The 23,375-nt window shown below is 58.8% G+C and overlaps 2 protein-coding genes across 2 annotated transcripts; both read right to left on the bottom strand.

The window, feature by feature from the left end:
• Positions 1–244: 244 nt before the first annotated feature.
• Positions 245–13,266, bottom strand: DAPK3 (death associated protein kinase 3; the record flags this gene model as incomplete). Its single annotated transcript, XM_080712782.1, has 8 exons — positions 245–778; positions 1,016–1,061; positions 1,863–2,015; positions 2,906–2,932; positions 3,555–3,603; positions 3,921–4,050; positions 4,325–4,685; positions 13,205–13,266. The coding sequence occupies 8 exons, from the start codon at positions 13,264–13,266 to the stop codon at positions 245–247; spliced, it is 1,362 nt and encodes a 453-aa protein (XP_080568908.1).
• A 2,405-nt stretch (positions 13,267–15,671) lies between these two features.
• On the bottom strand, positions 15,672–21,934 carry EEF2 (eukaryotic translation elongation factor 2). The gene is made up of 14 exons (XM_080712558.1): positions 21,908–21,934; positions 20,766–20,980; positions 19,785–19,966; positions 19,498–19,709; positions 19,074–19,252; positions 18,859–18,964; positions 18,477–18,590; positions 18,050–18,384; positions 17,598–17,856; positions 17,342–17,449; positions 16,800–17,153; positions 16,529–16,711; positions 16,317–16,449; positions 15,672–16,035 (listed from the first exon to the last, which is right to left on the bottom strand). Exons 1-14 carry the CDS (start codon positions 21,908–21,910, stop codon positions 15,842–15,844), a joined length of 2,577 nt encoding a protein of 858 aa, XP_080568684.1. The 5' UTR covers positions 21,911–21,934; the 3' UTR covers positions 15,672–15,841.
• Positions 21,935–23,375: the final 1,441 nt, after the last annotated feature.

The following is a 23,375-nucleotide window of genomic DNA, read 5'->3' as shown; positions in this document are numbered from 1 at the left end:
AGCCGGTTTGGTTTCACTTCGCGTGCCAGCCTGGGCCTGGGCGGCCCATCACGGGGCGAGTGTCTGGGGACCAGGCTGGCTGCGTGTGGGGCCACCCCAGCCACTGGCCCCTCGCCTGGCCGCGGGGGAGCCTGAGGGTCCCGGGCCTCGCAGCCCAGACGGGGCGCCCAGCAGGGCCGGAGGCCGGCTCGCCCACCGCGCCGCCCGGCGCACACTTGGCCAGGTCCCGGAGGCGGGGAGGCCGCTAGCGGAGGCCGCACTCCCCGCTCTGCAGCTTCTCCTGCTCCAGCGCGCGGACCAGGTCCTGCACGAAGCGCACCTCCGCGGCCACCTGCCTGGCCAGCGCCTCGTAGCGGTTCTCCAGCCGGCTGAAGCGGCGCTTGAGCCCGCTGGCCCCCAGCAGCGCGCCGCGCGCCTCCTCCTGCGCCTGCCGCCGCAGCGCCTCGGCCGAGAGCAGCTCCTGCCGCAGCCGCCGCAGGTCGCGGCCCAGGCCGTCGCCCTCCTCCCGGTACCAGGCCTCCTTCTCCTCGTAGATGGCCGCCAGCGCCTCCACGTCCTCGCGGCACAGCCGCCGGCCGTGCTCCAGCTCGCGCAGGCCCTCCTCGGCCGCCGCCACCTCCTCCAGCACCCGCGAGAAGCGCTCGAAGTTGACGTAGGAGTTGTTGGGCGGCAGGCTGGAGTGCGACTTGATGGTGTACTCGCGCAGCCGCGCCGGCCGCAGCCGCCGCCCGCGCTTCCTGCCGCCGTCCTCGCTGCGGGCCCCGTGCCTGCGGATGGCCTGCGGGCAGGGGGCGCGGGCAGGGGGCGTGGGCAGGGGGGCGCGGGCAGGGGGCGCGGGCAGGGGGCCGCGGGCAGGGGGCGCGGGCAGGGGGGCACGGGGGCAGGGGGCGCGGGCAGGGGGCGCGGGCAGGGGTGCGCGGGCAGGGGGCGTGGGCAGGGGGGCAGGGGCAGGGGTGCGCGGGCAGGCCGACCGGCCACCGCCCGCCACCCCAGACCCCCAGGGCTGGGAGCGCACCTTGATCCAGGAGTGCTCCAGGCTCTGGGCAATGGTCATCCTCCTCCTGCAAGACACCCACCCACGCACGCAGAGGTCAGCGTCTCCTGCTCCAGGACCCTCAGTGGCTCCCCAGCCCCGTGCTGGCCAGCCAGGGCCGGGGATCTTAGAGTCTGTTTGTTTGTTTTTACTTTTTGGCACTGGGGGCAGAACCCAGGACACTGCCTCTGGGCCGTACCCTGAGCCCTTCCCACGCCCTATCTGGAAACGGTCTCACTGGGTTTCTGAGGCTGGCCGCAAACCTCCTGCGATCCTTCTGTTTCAGCTCCCAAGCCCGGGGAGGACAGGTGTGCGCCTGGCCACCTGGGGGTTTAATAGAAAGGCAGCCTCACACTGGGGCACAAAGCCAGGCACACACGGAGGCCGAGGGCCGGGAGGGCCGTGGCAGAGGGTGCCTGTCTGCAACTAAGGACACAGCGTGGCCAGCATTGGGGATTTTTCTAGAGCGATGAAAGTTTACAAAAAAATCTACCTTATTTTCTTCTTTGTGGTGCTAAAAATTGGACCCAGGGGTACTTTACCTCCAAGCTAATATCCCCAGCCCTATTTTATTTTTTGTTTGGAAATAGGATCTTGCTAAGCTGATGCACTAAATTGCTGAGGCTGGCCTCGAACCTGCAATCCTCCTGTGTCAGCCTCCCAAGCACTGGGACCACAGGCGCATGCTACCACCCGTGGTAAACGCTGGCAAGGAATCTAAGTTCCTCAAAACCAGCATGGGCCAGCCACAGCCACCCATCTGCCATCTAGTGCAGGAGGCCAAGGGTGGGGGCCGCGCCCACCCAGCATCCCCTCCCCCACATCGTACTTGGGGTCCTTGACGAGCAGCCGGCGGATGAAGTCCTTGGCCAGCTCGCTGGTGTTGCTGAAGTACTCCTCGTCGAAGTCATAGTTCACGGCCGAGATGTTGGTCAGAGTCTCCTGCTTGGTCTCGCCCAGGAATGGGGACGCACCGCTGAGGCTGGACGGCAGACCAGCACGCGGGACTCAGTTGGCAGCACAGGGCCCTGGTGCCACTGTGACCTGGGCGATGCCCAGAGCGGCCCGCACAGTGGGGGAGCGCGTGGAGCCTGGCTCAGCCACGCCTGGAGCCCTCAGAGCCCTCTATGGCCGCTGGCCACCGGCCCAAGGGCACCAGTCTTCTCCTACTGAGACGTGGTATCCATGGCAACTAGTCTCTGGGCTGATACCTCAAAGCATCTCCCCCAGAATGTTCCATAACCAGAGACACGGGCTGCTTCCTAGAGGGAGCCGGCCGGTGCCTCGGTGGCCGGGAGGTAAGGACTCACAGGGCCAGGAACACCCAATCTGGCGCTCCAGGGACGGGCACCTGCCCGAGGTGCAGGACCCCAGGCCACTGCAGAGAACCCACCGTCAACCCCACCGCAGGGACAATCGCCAAAGCAACCACCTGTGCCCTTGAAGAGCCAAGGTCACGGAGGACAGAGTGCGGAGAAGCAGGGAGGAGGGCGCCGCGGGCCAGGTCCCCTCAGTGTGTGGGGGGATCGAGAGCAGGAGTCTATTTCTGCCCGCGGTTACCCCAATAGCAGGAGGCACCCGAAGTGCCTCAGACCCCTTCTGGGCGCCGGCCTGGCTCGCCATGCGGGCAGCAGCAGGCCAGCGCTCGCCCTTTGCCCTAGCAGGGGATGCAGGGAGGAGAGGGAGACACAGGCTGCGCTGGCCAGCGCCCTGCCTCAGAACTGTGCAGAAGCCCCGTGACAGCCACACACAGTCGCCGCGCCTTCCCTCATCCACTGCGAGGAGTCGGAGCCCGGGTGGGAACCGGCCCCAGCTCGCCCGGGCGGGCGGCAGCTCAGCCAGGCAGGAGAGGAGAGGCCAGCGGGTACTCACAGGATGTAGGTGATGACCCCAATGCTCCTGTGGAGGGGAGAGTCAGGGTCAGCACACGGCCCGGGCGGCCGCGCCCTCTACAGCTCAGCGGGACTGCGGGCCAGGGGAGCCTGGACTTCAGGCCACAGGCCCGGCCGCCCGGGCCGCCAGCTGGGGCCCCGGGCCCTGCTGCCCAGGCACCTTCCGCCACCCTGCTGCCAAGTGCAAACTGGGGGCGGGCAGCGCAGAGCACGGGCCCTGCCCGCCCAGACAGTGGCCCTCGTGCAGCCCTACGGCGGCCTGGCACACTCGGGGCCTGGGGACTGAGCCCACGGGTGTTCTAGCGCTGAGCTACGCCCCAGCCCTTTGTGGTTTTCATTTTTAAATAGGGTCTCACTGCCTCAGCCTCCTGGGGGGTAGGAAGGCAGGTGAGGCCTGGGCCTGGCAACCTTGCTAGAGGCAAGGGCCGATGTGAGCTCCCGGGCGTGGGGAGCCACAGGGATCTGTCCAACAGCGCCCCACCGCCCAACACCCTTCAGAAGTGCTGGGCCCTGGCCTGGGTCGCGGCTTCTCACCCATCCTAAAGCAGCAGACCACCCCCTCCCCTCAGAGCCGGCTGCCACCAGGCTGGGCTGGCCGCCAATGCCGCCCACCCACCCAGGCCACTCACCACATGTCTGCCTCCAGCCCCAGGGGCTCGTAGTTGACGATCTCGGGAGCTGGGGAGACAGAGACGGCGGGTGGGGCGGGTCCTGGGACAGGCGCTCTTTGCTTTGCGGTACTGGGCCTTGAACCAGGCACTAAGCACTGGGGCGCCGGGCCCTCTTTTATTTTCAGGCAGGTCTGGCTAAGAGGTCCCGGCTGGCCCGAACCTAGGCATCTCTGGCCTCAGACGGGGGTGTGTGGCCACGCCGGCGGCAGGGGTCCAGGGGCTCTGATGGGTAGGAAGGCTGGGCAGCGGCACCCCTGCCCTGCCATGAGCAGAAACCCTCAAATACCACCCGGCAGATCCTGGGTGACCCCGGCAGATCCTCACCCACGAACTCGGGGGTGCCGAAGATGTTCTTGAACTCGCTCCCCGCCTCGATCTTGTGGGCGATGCCGAAGTCTATGAGTTTGATCCGCGGGTCCGGCACGTCCTTGTCCAGGAGCATGATGTTTTCCGGCTGCGGAGAACACGGCCGCTCGTCCCCACAGCGTCCGGCTGTGTGGAGTGACCCTCTGCGCTCGGTCCATCAGCCAGGCACGCCCTCCCTCCCTCCACAGCCCCCCAGACCTGCTGTGCCCCGCCCCCAGGACTGCCCCGCCCCCAGGACTGCCTCCACGATGGCCACGCCCCATCCCGCCCACCCTGTGATGGCCAGGCCCGTGTCCCATCCCAGCAGTGGTGGCCACACCCGCGCCCCGCCCACCCACACGGACCCCCCCCGCCCCGCCCACCTTGAGGTCGAAGTGCGCGATGCGCTTGGAGTGCAGGTAGTGCACGCCGTCCAGGATCTGCTTGAGGAACTGCGTGGCCTCGTCCTCCGTCAGCGACTCCTTCTCGGCCAGGAAGTCGAAGAGCTCGCCGCCCGACACCAGCTCCAGGATGAGCACCACGTCCGTCCTGTTCTCGAACACGTCGTGCAGCGCGATGATGTTGGGGTGCCGGACCTCGCGCAGGATGCGCACCTCGCGCTCGATCTCCTCGCGGCTCACGCCGCGCCGGCTGGACGACAGGCGGCGCTTCTTGATGAACTTGGCGGCGAACTCCTTGCCCGTGCCCTTCTGCCGGCAGCGGCGCACGATGGCGAACTGGCCGCTGCGGGCGGGCGGAGGGTCAGCGGTCCGCGGCCAGCGCTTCCCCGCCGCGCGCCCGGCTGGGCCCCGAGGCCCCTTTTCTTTATATATACATGGGGGGGTCCTGGGGATGGATCTCTGGGCTTTCTACCTGGAAACAGGGTCCCACTAAGTCGCAGAGGGCCTCACTAAGTAGCTGAGGCTGGCCGCGAACCTGTGCGGTCCTCCTGTCTCAGCCTCCCAAGTCCTGAGATTACACTGTGCACCACCACGCCTGGCAATAAAATGATCATATTAATGGGAAAGAAAAAAAAAACCCAGCAAGTGGGAGGCCGAGTGTGGTGGGGCACGCTTTTAATCCCGCACCCGGGAGGCTGAGGCTGAGACAGGAGGCTCACAGGTGCCCAGCCAGCCTCTCCTACTTGGTGAGGCCCTCTGCAACTGAATGGGACCCTGTTTCCAAATAAAGAATAAAAAATAGGGCTGGAGGTATAGCTCCATAGAACGTCCCTGGGTTCAATCCCAGTACCACAAAAAAGAAACTGGGAAAAGTTGGAACTCTGGTGAAATTTGAAATAGCCATGAAAAACGGGAAAGCCTCTTTACCAGGAAGAAGAAACGGCCCTCCTAAAGGCTTGCCCACCACGCGGGAGACTGGACAGACACCCACACAAGGCATCACAGGGCACAGGGCACAGTAGCACAGGTGGAAACAGCCCCAGAGTCCACAGACAGGTGATTACAACACAAGTACATGCACACACTGGAATATCACACGGCCCTCAAGAGGAGTGAGGCTGACACCCGCTGCGACGCGGATGGACCCAGGGACGGGGTGCTCACTGAGAGCCAGGCACAAAAGCCGCATGGCGGGCGACTCCATGGGTAAGAAGCGTCCAGGACGGTGGAGCCAGAGGCAGGGAGTGGGATCGAGGGGCCAGGACTGTGGAAGGAAGTGGGAGGACTGCTCATGGGGATGGGCGTCCTCTTTGGGGCGATGGAATGTTCTGGATTCAGTGGTGTTATGCGACCTGGCTGTATACGTTACATCAGTGACCTCTATCGTATGTGGCTTCTCAACAAGCCTGTTTTTGAAACTTTTGTGGTGCTGGGGATCCCAAGGGCATTCTACTTCTGCGCTACAACCGCAGCCCCGTTCCATTGTTTATTTGAAAACAGGGTCTGTCACCCAACACGCGATCTTCCTGTCTCAGCCTTTCAAGGACGGGGCTATGGGTGTGCACCACCATGCCTGACTCAATATGCCCCTTTCAAGAGAAAACGTGAGCTGATGTAGTGGTACACGCTGGTAATCCCAGGACTTGGGAGGCTGAGATGGGAGGATCGCGGGTTTAAGACCAGCCTCAGCAGCCGGGCCTGGTGGCACACGCTTGTAATCCCTGCATTCAGGAGGCTGAGACCGGAGGATCACGGTTCGGGGCCAGCCTCAGCTATTTAGTGAGGCCCTCTGCAACTCAGTGAGACCTGGTTTCAAAATAAAGAATAAAGAAATAGGGCAGGGGGTGCAGCTCTGAGGTTGAATGCCCCTGGGTTCCATCCCCAGACCTGCAAAAAAAAAAAAAAAAAAAAAAAAAGACCAGCCTCAGCAACTTAGGGAGACTATTAATAAAAAATCGGATTGGGGTGTATGTAGCTCAGAGGTGGAATGCCCCATTCAATCCTCAGTACCCCCCCCCCACGCACAGTATGAGTCAGGTGTGGTGGCACAAGTTTGTAATTCCAGGACTTGGGAGGCTGAAATAGGAGGATCACAGGTTTGCAGCCAGCCTCATCCATTCAGGGAGGCCCTCCATAACTTAGTGAGACCCTATTTCTTGCTTTTTTTTTTTTTTTTTTTTTTTTTTGTAGTACTGGGGATAGAACCCAGGGGCATTCTACCTCCGAGCTACACTCCCAGCCCTTCCCCCCCCCCCCGCCCCTTTATTTTGAAACAGTGTCTCACTGAGCTGCAAAGGGCCTAAGTAGCTGAGGCTGTCCACGAACCTCCATCCTCCTGTCTCAGCCTCCCAAATGCTGAGATTACAAGTGTGTACCACCATGCCCGGCTTCCCAGCCCTATTTTTTATTCTTTATTTTTGAAACAGGGTTTCACCTAGTTGCAAAGTGAGCTTTAATAGGAGCTGAGGCTGTCTTCGAATCACAATTCTCCTGTCTCAGAGAGACCCTGTTTCAAAATAAAGAAATGAGCCGGGCGTGGTGGTGCACGCTTGTAATCCCTGCACCTGGGAGGCTGAGACAGGAGGATCGCACAGGTTCAAAGCCAGCCTCAGCTACTTAGTGAGACCCTGTTTCCAAATAAAAATATAAAATAGGTCTGGAAGAGTATAGCCTGGAGGTAGAAAGCCTTTGGGTTCCACCCCCAGTACCACCAAAAAGAAAAGAAAGAAAATAGGCCTGGGGGTGTAGCTAGAAGCAGAGTCCCCTCAGGTTCAATTCCTAGTTTCACAATAAATAAATAATAAAACAGGACTAGGAGGATAGCCCAGAGGTAGAACGCCCCTGGGGCCCAATCCCCAGTACCAAAAATAAAATAAGGACCACAGGAATGCTATTTACAGGCCTCCAACAGCAGGCCTTTGCTGTATCCACTGTGGCTTTAACCCAGCAGGTGCTGGAAGGCCAGACCTAACACCACAGTCAACACAAAGTGACAGGCTGCGGCTCCCAGGCTGCCGCGGGGCACGGGCGGGGCGGCTGGCCACGTGGATCTGATACTCCAGTTCGTCCCTGCCCTTTGTAACGGCCTTTATAACGCCCTGGACCTTGGACAGGTCCTGGCGCAGTGCAGCTTGCTGACTCCTGCTGGAGGAGGCTGAGCGGCTGTGTGGGTGGGGCCGAGTCCAGAGGGAAAATTCCAGACAGGATGGACATCACGGAGAGAGGAGGGCCGTGGGAAGGCCCTGAGGCCCTTGGGGGCTGGAGGGACGTCTGAAGGTGGAGGTGAGAGGCCAGGCGCGGAGCAGGGAGGCAGCAGGGGGCTCCCCAGGATTTGGAGAAGGGCCTTGGGCCATGCAGCCGAGGGCCACACTGGGACCAAAGACCAGAAGGCTGCACTGCTGGCTCTGAAGGTGCAGGAAGGGCCCGAGCTGCGGGCGCCTCTAGAGGCTGGAAGAGATGGATGCAGATTCTCCCAGGGGCCTGTGGGCGGACCTGCTGGGCCATTTAATTTTAGTTTTATTTGTGGTAGGATTATAAGCATGCGCCACCAAGCCCGCTGAGTTTATTCTACTTATTTCTATGTGGTACTGGGGGCTGAACCCAGAGGCATCGTAACCTCCAAGCTACACCCCCAGTCATCTGGAAACAGGGTCTCACTGGTGTACTGAGTCTTCCTGCTTGCTGAGGCTGTCCTCAGACCTGTGGTCCTCCTGTGTCTGCCTCCACGCAGCAGGATCACAAGAGTGTGCCGCTACATCCAGCCTATTTTTTGTTTTGAAATAAGGTCTCAGTTGCTGAGGGCTGGCTACGAACCTGCGTGCACCATCACACCTGTATCTGCTGATTCATTTTAGAATGCCAACACTTCAAACTTGCAAAAAAAAAAAAAAAAAAAAAAGGCTGGGCTTGGTGATGCACACACCTGTAATCCCAGTTGTTGGGAGGCTGAGACAGGAGAAATGCAGGTTCAAAGCCAGCCTCAGAAATTTAGCAAAGCTCGGTGCCAGGCGCGGTGGCGCACGCTTGTCATCCCCGCGCTTGGGAGGCGGAGGCAGGAGGATCGCGCGGGTTCGAAGCCAGCCTCAGCTACTTAGTGCGGCTCTCAGCAACTTAGTGAGACCCTGTTTCCAAATAAATTATAAAAAATAGGGCTGGGAGTGTAGCCCGGAGGTAGAAAGCCCCTGGGTTCTACCCCTAGTAACTGAAGAAAAAAAAAAAAAAAAAAAAAAAAAAGAATTTAGCAAGGCTCTTCAATTCACAGTAACACACACACACACACACACACACACACTCACACACACACACCACACCACACCCAGCCGGGGTGGTGTCACACATGTACTCCCAGACTTAGGAGGCTGAGAGGAGGATCACAGATTCGAAGTCAGCCTCAACAACTTGGCGAGACTGTTTCAAAATCTGTGTGTGTGTGTAGGGGTGGGGGGACTGGGGTTCCTGGAAGCCCTTCTGTCTCCGGGCTACACTCCCAGACCTATTTTTACATTTTTATTTGGAAACAGGGTCTCCTAAGCCAGCGCGCGCGGCTGGCTTCGAACCTGCGCGATCCTCCTGTCTCCGCCTCCCGAGCGCGGGGATGACAAGCGTGCGCCACCACGCCCAGCCTGTTTCAAAATTGTTAAAAAAGGGTTGGAGGTGTAGCTCGGGCACAGATTGCCCCTGGGTTCAATCCCTAGTACCAAAAAAGAAAAAAGAAAAGGAATCCATCGTAGCCTGTCGCTCTCGGCAGCCGCAGGAAACCCGCACACGGCGGCACACGCTGGGGCGCGGGCGGGACAGGCAAGGGCTCTGCGCCCATCACGCGGCTGCCTCCACTGCCTGGCCGGGCGCCCTCTCCAGGAACAGGCCTCTGCCCCTCCGTGCAGCCTACACCCAAGCAGAGGCCAACCATCAGGACTCTGCCCTTCGACCTTTGCTTTGAGCCCCCACCCACGGGCCACTGCGGGAGGCAGGAGGCTGGCGCAGGGCGGGAAGAGATGAGTCGTTTGCCTCTGGCTCACGCTGAACCAAGGAGCAGAGGAGGACGGAGCTCACAGCGCCAGGTAAAAAGACAACAGCGCGGGCTCAACACCACGCTCAAAGCACGAACGTTCCTTATTTCTTTTTTTTATTTTTGTGGTACTGGAGTTGGAACCCAGGGTCATTCAACCTCCGAGCTCCATCCCAGCCCTATTTTCAGTCTTTATTCTGGAACAGGGTCTCACTGAGTTGCAAAGGGCTTAAGTAGCTGAGACTGTCCACAAACCTGGATCCTCCTGTTTCAGGCTCCCAAATGCTGGGATTACAAGCATGTGCCGCCATGCCCGGCCCCCTGGGTTCAATTTCAATCCCCCACACACACCAAAAATAAAAATAAAAAGAGAATGGAGTCAGTTCCCTGCTTACACAAAAGGCTAAAATAAACTCCTGCGGGGACAGACAGCATACACCAGGGTGCCCTAGCTCCCGGGGCTGACCTCCCGCTCCCACCCAGGGCATGGACTGTAACGCGGGCAGCATCCCAAGACCTCAGGAGGATGTGGTCACGGGACTCAAGAGTCTTTTGGGGTCCAGAGTCCCCTGACCCAAGAGTCTCATCCAGGGGAGATCCAGCCTCCAGGGGACCCGGGTGAGGTCTGGGGATAGCTGTGGCTGTCAAGATGGGGAGCTCCCGCCTAGAGTGGGTGGAGGGCAGAGACACCGCCCCAGAGATCAGGCATGCCCCAGAAGGGGAGAAGGATGGGAGAGGGGGTTCAGAGGTGAGTGTGGGCTGAACCTGCAAGGCTGAGTCAGGCTGGTGTGTCTGCTAAGCAGAGCAAGGGATCCTCCTAAAAGCGCAAGGCCGGGCAGACTCCCTCTCCCTCTCCCTCTCTCTCCCTCTCTCTTTGCTATTGGCAATTGAACCCAGGCATATTACCTCTGAGCTATACTCCACCATTTTGTGTGTGTGTGTGTGTGGTACTAGGGAGGGAACCCAGGGGCATTCTACCTCTGAGCAACACCCCCAGCCCTACTTTTTATTCTTTAGTTTGAAACAGGGTCTCACTGGGTTGCAAAGAGTCTAAGTAGCTGAGGCTGTGCGCGAACCACGATCTTCCAGTCTCAGCCTCCCAATTGCTGGGATTACAAGCGTGAGCCACCATGCCTGGCTTCTACCCCACCATTTTTATTTTTGGTTTTGAAACAGTGTCATACAGGAGGATCGTGCAGGTTCGAAGCCAGCTGTGCGCGCTGGCTTAGGAGACCCTGTTTCCAAATAAAAATGTAAAAATAGGTCTGGGGAGTGTAGCCTGGAAGTAGAAGGGCTTCTAGGAACCCCAGTACCACCAAAAAAAAAAAAAGTAAAATAAATAAAAATAAATAAAAAATAAATAAAAATATACAAGCCGGACGTGGTGGCGCACACTTGTAATCCCAACATCCGGGAGGCTGAGACCTGGAGGACTGCCGTTCACGGACGGCCTCAGCTACTTCGTGAGGCCCTCTGCAACTCAGTGAGACCCGGTTTCAAAATAAAGAATAAAAACTAGGGCAGGGGATGTACCTCGGAGGTCGAATGCCCCTGGGTTCCATCCCTAGACCTACAAAATAAATAGATAAATAAATAAATAAATAAATAAATAAATAAAATACAAAGTAGCTGGATGTGGTAGAACATATCTTAATCCTAGTACTTGGGAGGCTGAGACAGGAGGATCCCGGGTTCAAGGACAGTCTCAGCAACTGAGATTCTCATCAACTTAGCTCGAGCCTGTTTCAAAATAAAAGTAGTAGGAGCTGGGGGTGCAGCTCAGAGGTGGAATGCCCCTGGGCTCCATCACCAGTACAAAAATTATATACAGGCGTGCGTGTGCATGCGCACACACACACACACCCAAGCAGTCTTGTCTACAGGCAATATACAAAAACAACTAGGAGGAAGAAAACAAAATCCCATGACCCCACTGACTTGGTCCAGGGGATGCGGCACGCTGAGCCCAGCGAGCGGAACACAGCTGGCGTGTGGGTACGCAGGCAGCAGCTGCATGCAGCTGAAAGCAAGCGCACACAGCCAGGTGAGGCCCACCTGCAGCCCAGGCACTTAGGATGGAGTAGACGGAGGATCCCAGGTTCAAGGCCAGCCTCAGCAACTTAGGCCCTCAGCATCTTACTGAGATGTTTCAAAATCAAGTAAGAGTTGGGGGTGTAGCTCAGAGTTAGAACGCACCGGGGTTCAATTCCAGAACCAAAAAAAAAAAAACACTGCTGGGTGGGGTGGCTCATGCTTGTAATCCCAGCATTCCAGAGGCCAAGACTGGAGGATTGCGGGTGGCAAACAGCCTAGGCTACTTAACGAGGCCCTTTGCAACTCAGAGAGACCCTGTTTCAAAAATAAAAAGACTAAGCCGGGTGTGGTGGCGCACGCTTGTGATCCTTGGAAAAGGAGGATCCCCGGAGGAAAGAGGATTGCACGGGTTCGAAGCCAGCCACACTGGCTTAAGAGACCCTGTTTCCAAATAAAAACATGTAAAAATAGGTCTGGGAGTGTATCCCAGAGGTAGAAGGGTTTCCAGGAACCCCAGTACCACCCCAAAATAAATAAATAAATAAATAAATAAATAAATAAATAAATAAATAAATAAATAATAAAATTAAAAAATGAAAGACTAGCCGGGCATGGTGGTGCACGCTTGTAATACCAGCATTTGGGAGGCTGAGACGGGAGGATCGCGATTCGCGGACAACCTCAGCTACTTAGCGAGGCCCTCTGCAACTCAGTGAGACCCTGTTCCAAAATAAAGAATAAAAAATAGGACAGGGGGTGTAGCTCGGAGGTCGAATATCCCTGGGTTCCCTCCCCAGACCCTCACACACACACACACACACACACACACACACAAATAAATAAAAATACTAAAAAATAGGGCTGGGGGTGTAGTTCGGAGGTACAATGCCTCTGGGTTCCATCCCCAGTACCGCAAAAAAAAAAAAAACTAATAATAATAATAACAATAAACAAATTATGGGGAAGACCTGCACAAGTTAGACGCAACCCCACACTGTTTTCTCTAAGGAACTTGAGCATCCAAAGACTTTGGGATTCCCAGAGTTTCTGAAACCGATCCCCCACCAACACCAGAGATGCCAGAACGCAGATTAAACTCACTGCCTTTTGCCAAACAACTCCTAGCAGGAAGTGCTAAAACTTTTCCAACAATAAAGGAGAGGATCCCCGAGGGGGCAGGGGCTGCTTTCCCCACAGCCCCAGCGAGGAAATCCCTGGGGAAGGATTCAGGATCCCCAAGGAGGCCAGAAGCAAGGCTCTAGCCCCCTCGCTCCATCCTGACGCAGGTCTCAGTTATTCACATTCCCTTCTGGTGACATCATGGGGCTGGCAGAGGTGGCTCCAGGGAAGCTGGCCAAGCAGCAAACTCGCCAAATAAGGGCTGAGGCTACACACACACACACACACACACACACACACACACACACACAGGATGGGCCCAGCTGCCCTGGGGAGGGGGAGCGACCCTCCAAGACCCAGACAGGAAATCAGCTGCCGCCCTGGAAGGGACACTTCAGCTGTTTAAAAACAATTGTCCCAGGCAGGAGGGGAGACTCCATGGAAAAGAGAAAACCCTTCTAAGAACAGGAATGGCTGACTCCTGCTGCCGCGGGGCCAGGTGCTGGGCTCTGTAACAGGTACTGGACATACATATTCAAACGCTTCTCTCCGCCTCTCAAGAGTCAGGAATAATGTTCAAGGCCAGAGCCCAGACTCAATCCGCCAGCACCTGACACTGACACCGATCCAGTGGGATAAAAGACAGGAAGGGAGAGTAACTGTTCAGATGCCCCAGAGCTCCCGCAAAGAGGTCTGCTCACCTGCCCAGCTCCTCCTCCATCTCATAGTGGTCCTCCACGTCTTCCTGCCTGAAGGTGGACATGTTGGCTTGTCGGCCTGCCTGCCCTGCAGCAGCTTCCGCTCAGGCCGGGATGGGGAGTCTCCGGGAATCCCCTCACAGTGACCCTAGAGGAAGGAAGGAAAATAGGAGGTAAGATGCCAGCCATGGTACCTGCACCCCAAATACAGCCCTCACATGGCTCCGCCCCGAAGCTCCAAACTCCTTGGCGAGATCCTGGACCTGGCAGGCTGGGTTTTCTCACGTATGATCCTATCCACCATACAAATCCTATCCACCATACAAGGTCGGGGTCAGCCCCACTGGGCCACCTCTGTCCCCTAACTGTCCCTGGCATATAACGGATTTCCCTACATGCTGTCCCAGTCTTTGCCCATCACCCCCGCCCCCAATTCCTGCATGTCTGCCACGCTCTTCACATCCCCAAAACCTAGGGGAACCTGCCTCCCTAGCCAACTTCCCAGCCTAGAGCTGATTCCAAACACTCTCTGCACCTCCCTGCCCATCAATTATTACCTTAACCCTCCTCGTCCTTATCCATGACCCTCCCACCCGCTCCACCCTGCATGTCTCTTAAGACCCTCCTCAACTGGGCATCTCCCCAATCTTTATCCCCGCACCCAAATTCTCCCTGCACGGACCATGGCTTCGAGCTCCTGCCTGCCACTGACCTCCACTGTCCTAGCGAGAGGAGCTTCTCCTTCCACTTATCAAAGGCCCACACGGCTGTGGCCCCCAGGTATTCTCCATCGCCCTTCAGCCCTAATCCAGTGACCCCGACTCCGCGACCCCTTCATTCCTTCCTCAGGTCCTCCCCACCCCCACCGTTCCTGCCCAGGCACCCCGCGGCCGCCACGCCCCTTGCAGGCCCCGCGGGTCTCCGAAAGCCCCCAGCCTCGCCCTCCTCCTCCCCGGAGCGCCAGCCCATCCCCACCCAGCCCGTCTGGCCCAGCCCGAGCCCATCCGCACCCTGGCGGCCGCGACTCTCAGGTCAGCCCCGCCGCGCTGGCCGCAGCCGCCGCCTCCACCCGCCCCGCCGCCTCGGACACTGCGTCGCGCCTGCGCCTACGTCACCGCGTCAGCCAGCGCCCGCCCCCCGGAAGGCGGACCCCGCCGCCCATTGGTCGGCAAGCCCGCCGCTCAAGATCCACCTCGACGCCCCGCCTTCCACCTTCTTTCCAGGCCCCGCACCCGGATACGGCCTCACCATTGGTCGACGATCTCACTTCCCTAACCTGATTGGCTGGAGTGGGCGCTGGTCAAGCAGACGGAAGAAGGCCGATATCCGGCCTCTGGACCGCCCCTCCTGACTCTCCTCTGACAAGGGTGCTGAAATCGGAGGGGTTTTGAAGTGCTGGATCCCAGACGTTTTTCTTTCCCGTTTTTCTTTTTGTGCTACTGGGGGTTGAACCCAGGGGCATTTTACCTTCGAGCTACACACTCAGCCATTTTATTTGGAAACAGGCTTTCTCTAAAGTGACGAGGCTGGTTTGGAAACTGCGATCCTCTATCTCAGAAGAACCAGCCAGCAAGCCCATCTGCAACGGAGTGGGGGCCCCACGTGGGATTGCTGGGTAAACTTTACCCCCTCATCTCACAAAATCAACTGTGCTCACAGTACTCGTGTGGGAACCGAGGGCATTCTGAGCTACACCCACACCTATTTACAGTTGCTGAGTTTGGCTATAAACCCAGCAGCCTACCTCAGCCTCTCAGGCACTAGGATTACACTAACAGGCCCTTTGATGTAACTTTCCTAAAGCAGGACACTTTGGGAACCCACTTTAGGGGGGGGTACTGGGGATAGAAGCCAGGGGCATTCTATCTGAACTATGCCATTTTTATCTTGAATCCGGGTCTCAGCTGCAGAGAACCTAAATTGCTGAGGCTGGCCTGAAAACTTGAAATACTCCCATCTCAGCTTCCCAGGTACTGAAGGAAGGCACGCATAATCAAAGACTAGCTTTGGGAATTTTTTAATGCTAGAGTCACGCACGGGAAAAAGCTATGGGTGAAAATCCTCATCTGACACCTTCAGTTAATTCTTTCCAGAGTTCTTCATGCAAACGGGCACCGCTGCCCTGTGCACACAGCACAGGCTGATGTGAAGCCAACACAGACACAAGATCACCACCAAATCAATTTATTATCCCAATGGCAGCAACACAGCCGAAGGTGGTGACACCACACAGGACTTCCTGCCCTCCAGGAGTTACCTGCCCACCTGCTCCCTCCCACTTGCTGGGGAAAAGCCATTCAGGCCACATACCCAAATAGACCTCTTAATGCATTTATTGTAAGTTTTTGGACATCTGAGTTGAGTTCCCCTCTGAGGGTATGAGATACATATGCGCTGGGTGCCTGCCCCACCTCCCACCCCCCCACCAGCCAGAGTCCCTGCAGAGGGACATCCTCACTGCCTCTGGGTCCTGGAATAAATAAAACCAGCACCAGGTGCTGATGCGGACGATGGCTTGGACGGGCCGGAGCCTCGGGCAGGCGTCGCCGTGGGACAGTCTCAAGGTGTCAGAATGCGAGGAAGTGTTGCTGTGCTGACCTGGGTCGAGTGCCATGTCCCAGGAGGGCTGGCAAGTGCTGCCTACAGTTTGTCCAGGAAGTTGTCCAGGGCGGGGATGCCCTCCTTCAGGCCTTTGCGTTTCCGTGTCTCCGCCACCACCTGGCTGGGGCGGCTGGTGTTGTCAAAGGGGTCTCCGGGCAGGATCTGCCAGTGGTCAAACACACACTGGGGGAAGGCCTGGCCACCAGTGTTAGACCTCAGGTCCGCTGTGAAGCCTGCAGGGGGAAGAAGAGAGGGCTTGCTGGTGCTGCCCAAACCCCGGGCCAGCTCCCCGGTCTGAGTTGTTGCTGAGGACACGTGTGGAGAAGAGCCCACTACCCCGCCACCATGCCTTCCCAGGGCAACCAGGCCCAGCCTGGCCACCACCCTCTGGCTTCAGCACAACAGCAGCAGGCTCTGTGGCAGAGGCCTTTCCATCCCAGCAGAAGCGCCCTGTAGCCCCTCCCACAGCCGCCTCAGGCTTCCCTGCCCCACAGGCCTCGCTGTGGGCACTTACCGAAGGATTCATTGACGGGCAGATAGGCCTTGACCACAAACATGGGGGTGCCGGCCACCTGGGACTCCTCAAAGACATGGCCACGCTTCCTGTTCAGCACCCCATAGATGCCGCCCACCACTTGCTCAGGACACTGTGGGGAGGTGAAGGGGGGGTTTCAGCAGCCCGGGGGCAGGAAGGCAGGAGGAAGGGCCAGGGGAGCAGCCCCTCACCTGGATCTCCACAAGGTAAATGGGCTCCATGAGACGGGGCTGGGCTGTCAGCACACTGGCGTAGAGGCAGCGCCGGGCCGTGGGGATGATCTGGCCACCGCCACGGTGGATGGCATCGGCGTGCAGCGTCACGTCGTGGACGTCAAAGCGCACGCCCCGCATGTTCTCCTCGCAGAGTGCGCCCTGTGGGATGCAGAGGCCGCCTTCAGAGACGAGCAGAGCAGGGCGGCCTGCGTGCACCAGGTGCGCCCCCGCAGCCCCAGGCCCTCACCTCCTTGGTGGCCCACTGGAAGCCAGCCACCACGCTGTCCTTGATCTCGTTGAGGTACTGCACGCCCTTGGTGATGTCCGTGAGGACGTTGGGGCCCGTGCCGTCCGGCCCAAAGCACCAGATCTTGCGGGCCTCAGCCACGTCCCACTCGTACTTCTCGGCCAGGTAGCGGGCGCGCTGCTTGAGCTCCTGGCGGGCAGACACCTCGCCCTTGTCGATGTCCTCGGCCAGGCCGTCGGGGAAGGGCCGTGCCTTCATGTACAGCCGGTTGTGCTTGTTGGGGGACTTGGAGAGGCACAGCACGTCCGACTCCTCGCTGACGGTCTCGCGGTATGAGACAACGGGGTCGGATTTCTGCAGGGGACAACCAGGTCACACTCCTGCCCAGGAGGCCCAGACAGCCACACCCTGACGCCACTCTAGGCGGGATGGCCGGAGCGGCAGCGCAGCTGTGCCCTCTGCTCCGCTGCGCCGGGGCCAGCTCTCGGGACAACACCCCGGAGCACCACCCGGGAACACACACAGGTTGCCCGGGGCGGCACCTTGATGGGGATGCAGGCGTGGTCCTCCTCCAGGTCCTTGAGGCAGATCTCCAGGTGCAGCTCGCCAGCGCCCGCGATGATGTGCTCCCCGGACTCCTCAATGATGCACTGCGGGGGAACGCGCCAGTCAAGAGGCCGGCTCCAGAGACCCCGATCGGGCTACGAGGGGCCCCCACGCCTCCCGGGACAGTCTGAGCCCGTCCCCCTGCAGCGGAAAGTGCTTGCGCTGGAAGCCCTCCTCGGGAGCCAGGCCCACCTGCACCATGGGGTCGGACTTGGCCAGCCGCTTCAGGCCCTCCACCAGCTTGGGCAGGTCAGCCGGGTTCTTGGCCTCCACGGCCACCCTGACGACCGGGCTGACGCTGAACTTCATCACGCGCATGTTGTGCGCGTGCTCGAAGGTGGTGATGGTGCCCGTCTTCACCAGGAACTGGTCCACGCCCACCAGGCCCACGATGTTCCCGCAAGGCACGTCCTCGATGGGCTCCACGTAGCGGCCCATCATCAGGATCGTTCTGGGGAGAGGTGGTGTCCAGAGACCGGCCTCAGGATGGCCCTGCCTGGGGCCTCAAACCCTAGCTCACTGTACAGGATGCCCCGGGGCCAGGGCGCACCACCCCCGGGGCCAGCGGAGCCCTCGGCCGTGGACACTCAACCCGGGCCTGTCCGGGGACCAGCAGCAGACCCCCGACTGGCGAGCAGGCTCACCTCTGGATGGGCTTCAAGTAGAGGTCCTCCTTCTTCCCGGGGGTGTAGTTGGGCCCCATGATCCTGACCTTCAGGCCGGTGGACACCAGCCCCGAGAAGACACGTCCAAAGGCGTAGAACCGACCTTTGTCGGAGGTTGGCACCATTTTGGAAATGTACATCATGAGGGGGCCTTTGGGGTCACAACTTTTGATGCCCATGGCAGCCTCGTCGTCTGGGGGCCCCTCGTACAGCAGCTCGCAGCGGTACTTCTGGGCCGTGACGGGCGAGGGCAGGTGGATAGTAATCATCTGCAGCAGGGCATCCCCTGCAGGCAGCCAGCGGCGCATCACAGCCTGCGGAGAGGAGGGCACGGCTCTGGTGAGCCCGGGAGCCCCGCCGCCGCCCTGGAGGCCCCGAGACCGCGGGGGTCGTGGCCTCCCCTCACCTTCAGCAGCGGCTTGCCCTCTTTGTCCTTGTCTTCACTGTCCAGCTTGATGTCCAGCTTCTCAATCAGCTTTGCCGTCTCCTCTTTCTTGAAGTTCATGATCGCGTCGAATACCTACACCCGGTGGAAGAAAAGCGCTTGGACCCACGGGAAACGCACAGCTTCCTGGAGGACACCGGGACCGGAGGCCAAGGCGGTGGCCCTGCCCAGGGGAAAGCGGAGGCGAGCCTGCCAACACAAGGGCCCGCACACTGGGGCCAGGTACCAGCGGTGGGGGTCAGGCGAGCAGCCTTTGAGAAGACACGGGGCCCAGGGCAATGCTCAGCGGGTCGCCCCTTTAGTGCAGTGCGGCCAGGACCTCCCAGGCCCCCTCGTGCCTCACCTTGAAGATGGGGTCCAGGATGAGCTGGCAGAAGGTCCGGGGCAGCTTCTTGCCATCGGGGCTGGTGGCTGACTTGCAGAACTTGCCATTGGCTGGGTCAAAGTACCTGGTGGAAGAAGGCCCAGCCCATCAAGCCGAGGACCTCGGGTGACTAGGCAGGATTCCAAGGAAATCCCCACCAAGGGCTCCTCCACATCCAGCGCCCCAGGGCTCACCGGTCACCCCACAGCTTCTTCATCATGTCCTCGACCTTCTTGGCCCTCTCGGAAGGCCCCAGCTGGCCCTCCCCTTTGGCAGCAAACTTGGCAACATACATCTCTGCAAACTGCTTCAAGGTGAAGGCCCAGCCGTGCAGGCCAGACCCAAAGCCCACGGTCCCAAGCACGGGGTCAATCTGGAGGAGACAAGAGTCCCGTGAGCAGGGCAAGCGCGGGCACACCTGGAGCCAAAGCCCCGGGCACCCGGGGCCTCAGACATCAGGTTTCTTCAGCAGACGTCAGGTCAAAGTGAAGAAATTTCAGTCATCACGTGCAGGGTGCCCGCCCCGCCCTCCAGCAGAAGGCAGGGCAGCTAAGCCAGGCTCCGTGTACCCCAGCCCGCCTCTCTCCCGCCCTCCACGCGCACAGGGCGGTGGCGCACCATGATGTTGCCCATGGGCCCGCTCTCGCCCTCGCCGTAGGTGGAGATGATGACGTTGACATTCTCCACGATGCGCTGGAAGGTCTGGTAGAGCTCCTCGGGCTCCAGCTGCAGCTCAAGCAGGGCGCGGTCCATCTTGTTCATCATCAGCACGGGCTTGATGCGCTCGGCAATGGCCTGCCGCAGCACCGTCTCCGTCTGCACGCACACCCCTGGGGGCGGGCAGGGACGTCACTCAGGCCCGCGGCCCGGCGGCAGAAGCCCTGCCCGGGGAGCTCACCGCTCACCTGACACGCAGTCCACGACCACCAGCGCGCCGTCGGTGACTCGGAGCGCAGCCGTCACCTCCGAGGAGAAGTCCACGTGGCCCGGGGAGTCAATGAGGTTGATGAGGAAGCCGGAGCCGTCCTTGCTCTGCTTGATGAAGTTCAGGTCGTTTTCGGAGAGCTCGTAGAAGAGGGAGATGGCGCTGCGGAGGGAGGGGGCCAGGGTGAAAGCCAAGCCTGGCTCCCAGCTTCCTGGAGACCCAAGCCCTGTGCGTGGCTGGATACTGCCCAAGGGGACTTACACCCAGACACTGATTTGGCAGGGCCCTACATGGAGCCCTCGACCAGGAGTGTTCCTTAGATGGGCAGCTCCTGGGACCAGCCTCCTGGAGACACCAAGACTAGCCCGAAGGAATGTTTGGTCCCTGGAATTGAACCCAGGTGTGTTCCACCTCCCATCTACAGTTTCACACTGAGCGGTCTAAGTTGCCGTGGCTGGCCTCAAACCTGAGACCCTCCAGTTTCAGCCTCCCAAGGCTGGGATGACAGGCGCGCACCCCCACACCTCGCTTGTCTAGGTCCAAACCATTCTGACCACACCAAGGATACCTTCGGCCTCACAATCCGCACCCCCGCACTCCAGCTCAAGAAACCCAACAGCAGCTACCGACAGAACTGCACAAACTATCAAATAAATGCCAACGTCACTACCAAGAGTACAAAACCATAGGAAGCAAAGGGTTTAACAGCACCCAGATGCCAGGGACACCCGCCCCGCAGATTAAAAATAAAAGCACCCCAGGAAGCACCAGTTGTCCCTGGAGAAACCACCTGCACTGAAAGGGAACATTAAGGTGGAGACCATGCTCCGAACCCAGCGTCCTGCACCAGCGTGCTAAGCCAAACCTCACTCTCCAGGCCGATTAAGAGACCAGACCAGAATATTGTTCCCAGAAGCCTTGGGGCCTCCAGCTAGCACCCCCCCGCAGCCCGGGGCCTCACGTTGACTTGATGGTGATGCATCGCTCCTGCTCATCCTTCCGGGTGTCCGTGAAGCGCGTCTCCCCGGCCCGCGCAGAGGCGATGATGCCAGCCTTGCACACCAGGGAGTCTGTGAGCGTGGACTTGCCGTGGTCCACGTGGGCGATGACGGACATGTTGCGGATGTTGGCCTTCTTGTCCATGATGGCCCGGATCTGGTCTACCGTGAAGTTCACCTGGACGAAGGGGGTTGGGGCTCAGACCAAGCCGATTCCAGGAACCAGGCTTGGCAAGGAACCCCTGGGTCGATGGCACAGGCCAGACGGGGGTATCCTCCACGAGCAACCTGGCATTGCTGTACACCGCTTAAAAACGTCCGTCAGTGTCCGATTCTAGCTGTCATTCGGAATTGACAGCTCGCAGAAGAGGTTTAGAGAGAGGACTCGGGGAATACATTTCCTTGGGACGGAGTACAGAAACCGAATACAGTCAAATCATAGGAGAGGGATTGTTTCCAAGGAAGCCTCCTGCGTTACCGTGGGAACGCAAAAGCAAAGCTGCTTTAGAACCCAAGGTGCTTCCTGCCTGGAGAACCAGACCAGACCACCCACCCCTCCAAATTTCCCAACGCGCCCCTTGCCTTCACGTAGCGTGGAGAACCGACAGCCCTAAGCTACACCTGCACCTCGTGGGCCAAACACCGTCTCTTCGGGGCTGGCGATCAGGAAGGGCAGGAACCCAGGCCAAGGCGGGGGGCGGGGAGCCTTTCTGGACTTTGGTTCCTTCCCGTCAGCCATCTTCCTGCCGCCCCCGGCCCCCAGCCCCAAATCTAAGTCAAACTCGCGGCCCGCGAGTTACGTAAGGCGCCTCCCTGTCCGCCCCTACCACCGCGGCGCGGTGCCATTTCAGAGCCCGCCACATCATCGCTCCCCACCCCCACCGCTCCCTCCACCCCAGCCCCAGCCGGGCGCCGGCGGCCCCGGAAGCGAGGAAGCGGCCAGGGGAACAGAGCGGCGCGCCGACATGGCGGCGGCCGCTACCCGGGCCCGCCGGCGCCATGTCTCCTTCCCGTCAGGGCAGCCCCGGCTCCCCAAGATGGCCAGCGCCGACCCCGCAGAGGGCCCGCCGCCCTCCCGAGCCGCCAGCTTCACGAAAGCGCTCACCATGGTGACGGATGGCGGTGGATTCTTCCTGGCAGACACAAGCGAGGCGAGTCGCGCCAAGGATGGCGGCGACGACGGCGGAAGAGAACGCTGACGTCAACACCTGGCCTTTTATAGGTCGACGCCGGTTGGGCGGATCACATGACCGCGCCGCGGAGGCGGGGCGAAAGGACGCGGCGCGCAGGCGCAAGACGCGCGGCTCGCGTTAACCCCTTAGGCGCCGGCGCCGGGTGCCCCAGAAAGCGGTGCTTGTCCTCGAACGCGCGGTGTTCAAAGGCACAAAGCAGAGAGCGCCGTTCGATCCGAGATTCCTAACCACAGCATCGCCACGGTAGCCGCCAGCAAAATCCCGGGCACGTCAGCTAAAGGCAAATTAAAAAGTGAATAGGTACTGTTTATGGTAGAAATGTCGATTTCCTGGTTTGAGCACTCTTATGTAAGATGATCCTGCTGGGCGGGGAAAGATACTTGGGACCTCCCTTTAAGGTTTTAGCACTCCTTATCTGTAATTATTTCAAAATAAGCTTTTCTTGTGTTTTTTTTTTTTTTGGGGGGGGAGGAGGTGGGAGAGTACTGAGGATAGAACCCAGGGGCATTCGACCTCCCAGGGACACCCCCCGGCCCGATTTTTTATTATTTATTTTGAAACAGGGTCTCACTAAGATTGCAGAGGGCCTCACAAAGTAGTCGAGGCTCTGCTTGAACCCGGATCCTCCTGTCTCAGCCTCCCAGATGCTGGGATTACAAGGGTCCGCCATCACGCCTGGCTCTTAAAATAAGCTTTTTCTTTCTTTCTTTTCTTTTTTTTTTTTAAATGGTATTAGTCGGGCGTGATGGCCCAGGCTTGTAATCCCAGTACTTGGGAGGCCGAGACCAGAAGATCGCAGATTCAAGGTCATCCTCACCAATTTAGAGTGAAATCGGGTTTCCAAAATGAAATGAATAAAATCGGATTGGGGGTAGAGCTCAGCAGGAGAATGTACCTGGGTTCAATCCTCGGTGACAAATTAGATAAATAACATACATAAAATAAAAAGGAGGTTCCATTCACTCATCCCACTTAATACAAATTGAGAGTCCACTATGTATCATGTATTATTAAGGCATTTGCTGCTCTGGTCATAAAAGGAACCAACTTCCCAGGGTCATGATACTGACTTTTTCTCTAGTTTCTTGTATTCTTTCCCGTGTCTTTCCTGAGTCTAAACTGGGGCAGTCATCGGTACTCCCTAAGTTTCTGGGGAAAGGTAAAATGAATTAAAAGCACATAAAGGGATTCGGCTCAATGTTAGCTATTTTAACTATAACTTCTATTAATAAAATAGTTACCTAATTCAGAGAATGGTCAGCTACACCGCAGGTTGGGGCCAAGAGCTTTTCAACTCCTATTCTATTTTAGCTATATCATTTTCTGTCCAGGAGGAGGCGCCAGAGGCTAGTTGACAGAAGTGTCCTAATCTGACCTTAA

Source organism: Muscardinus avellanarius (genome assembly GCF_963383645.1).
Source record: "Muscardinus avellanarius genome assembly, chromosome: 16".
NCBI lineage: Eukaryota > Metazoa > Chordata > Mammalia > Rodentia > Gliridae > Muscardinus > Muscardinus avellanarius.
This window is presented reverse-complemented; position numbering and strand designations above follow the sequence as displayed.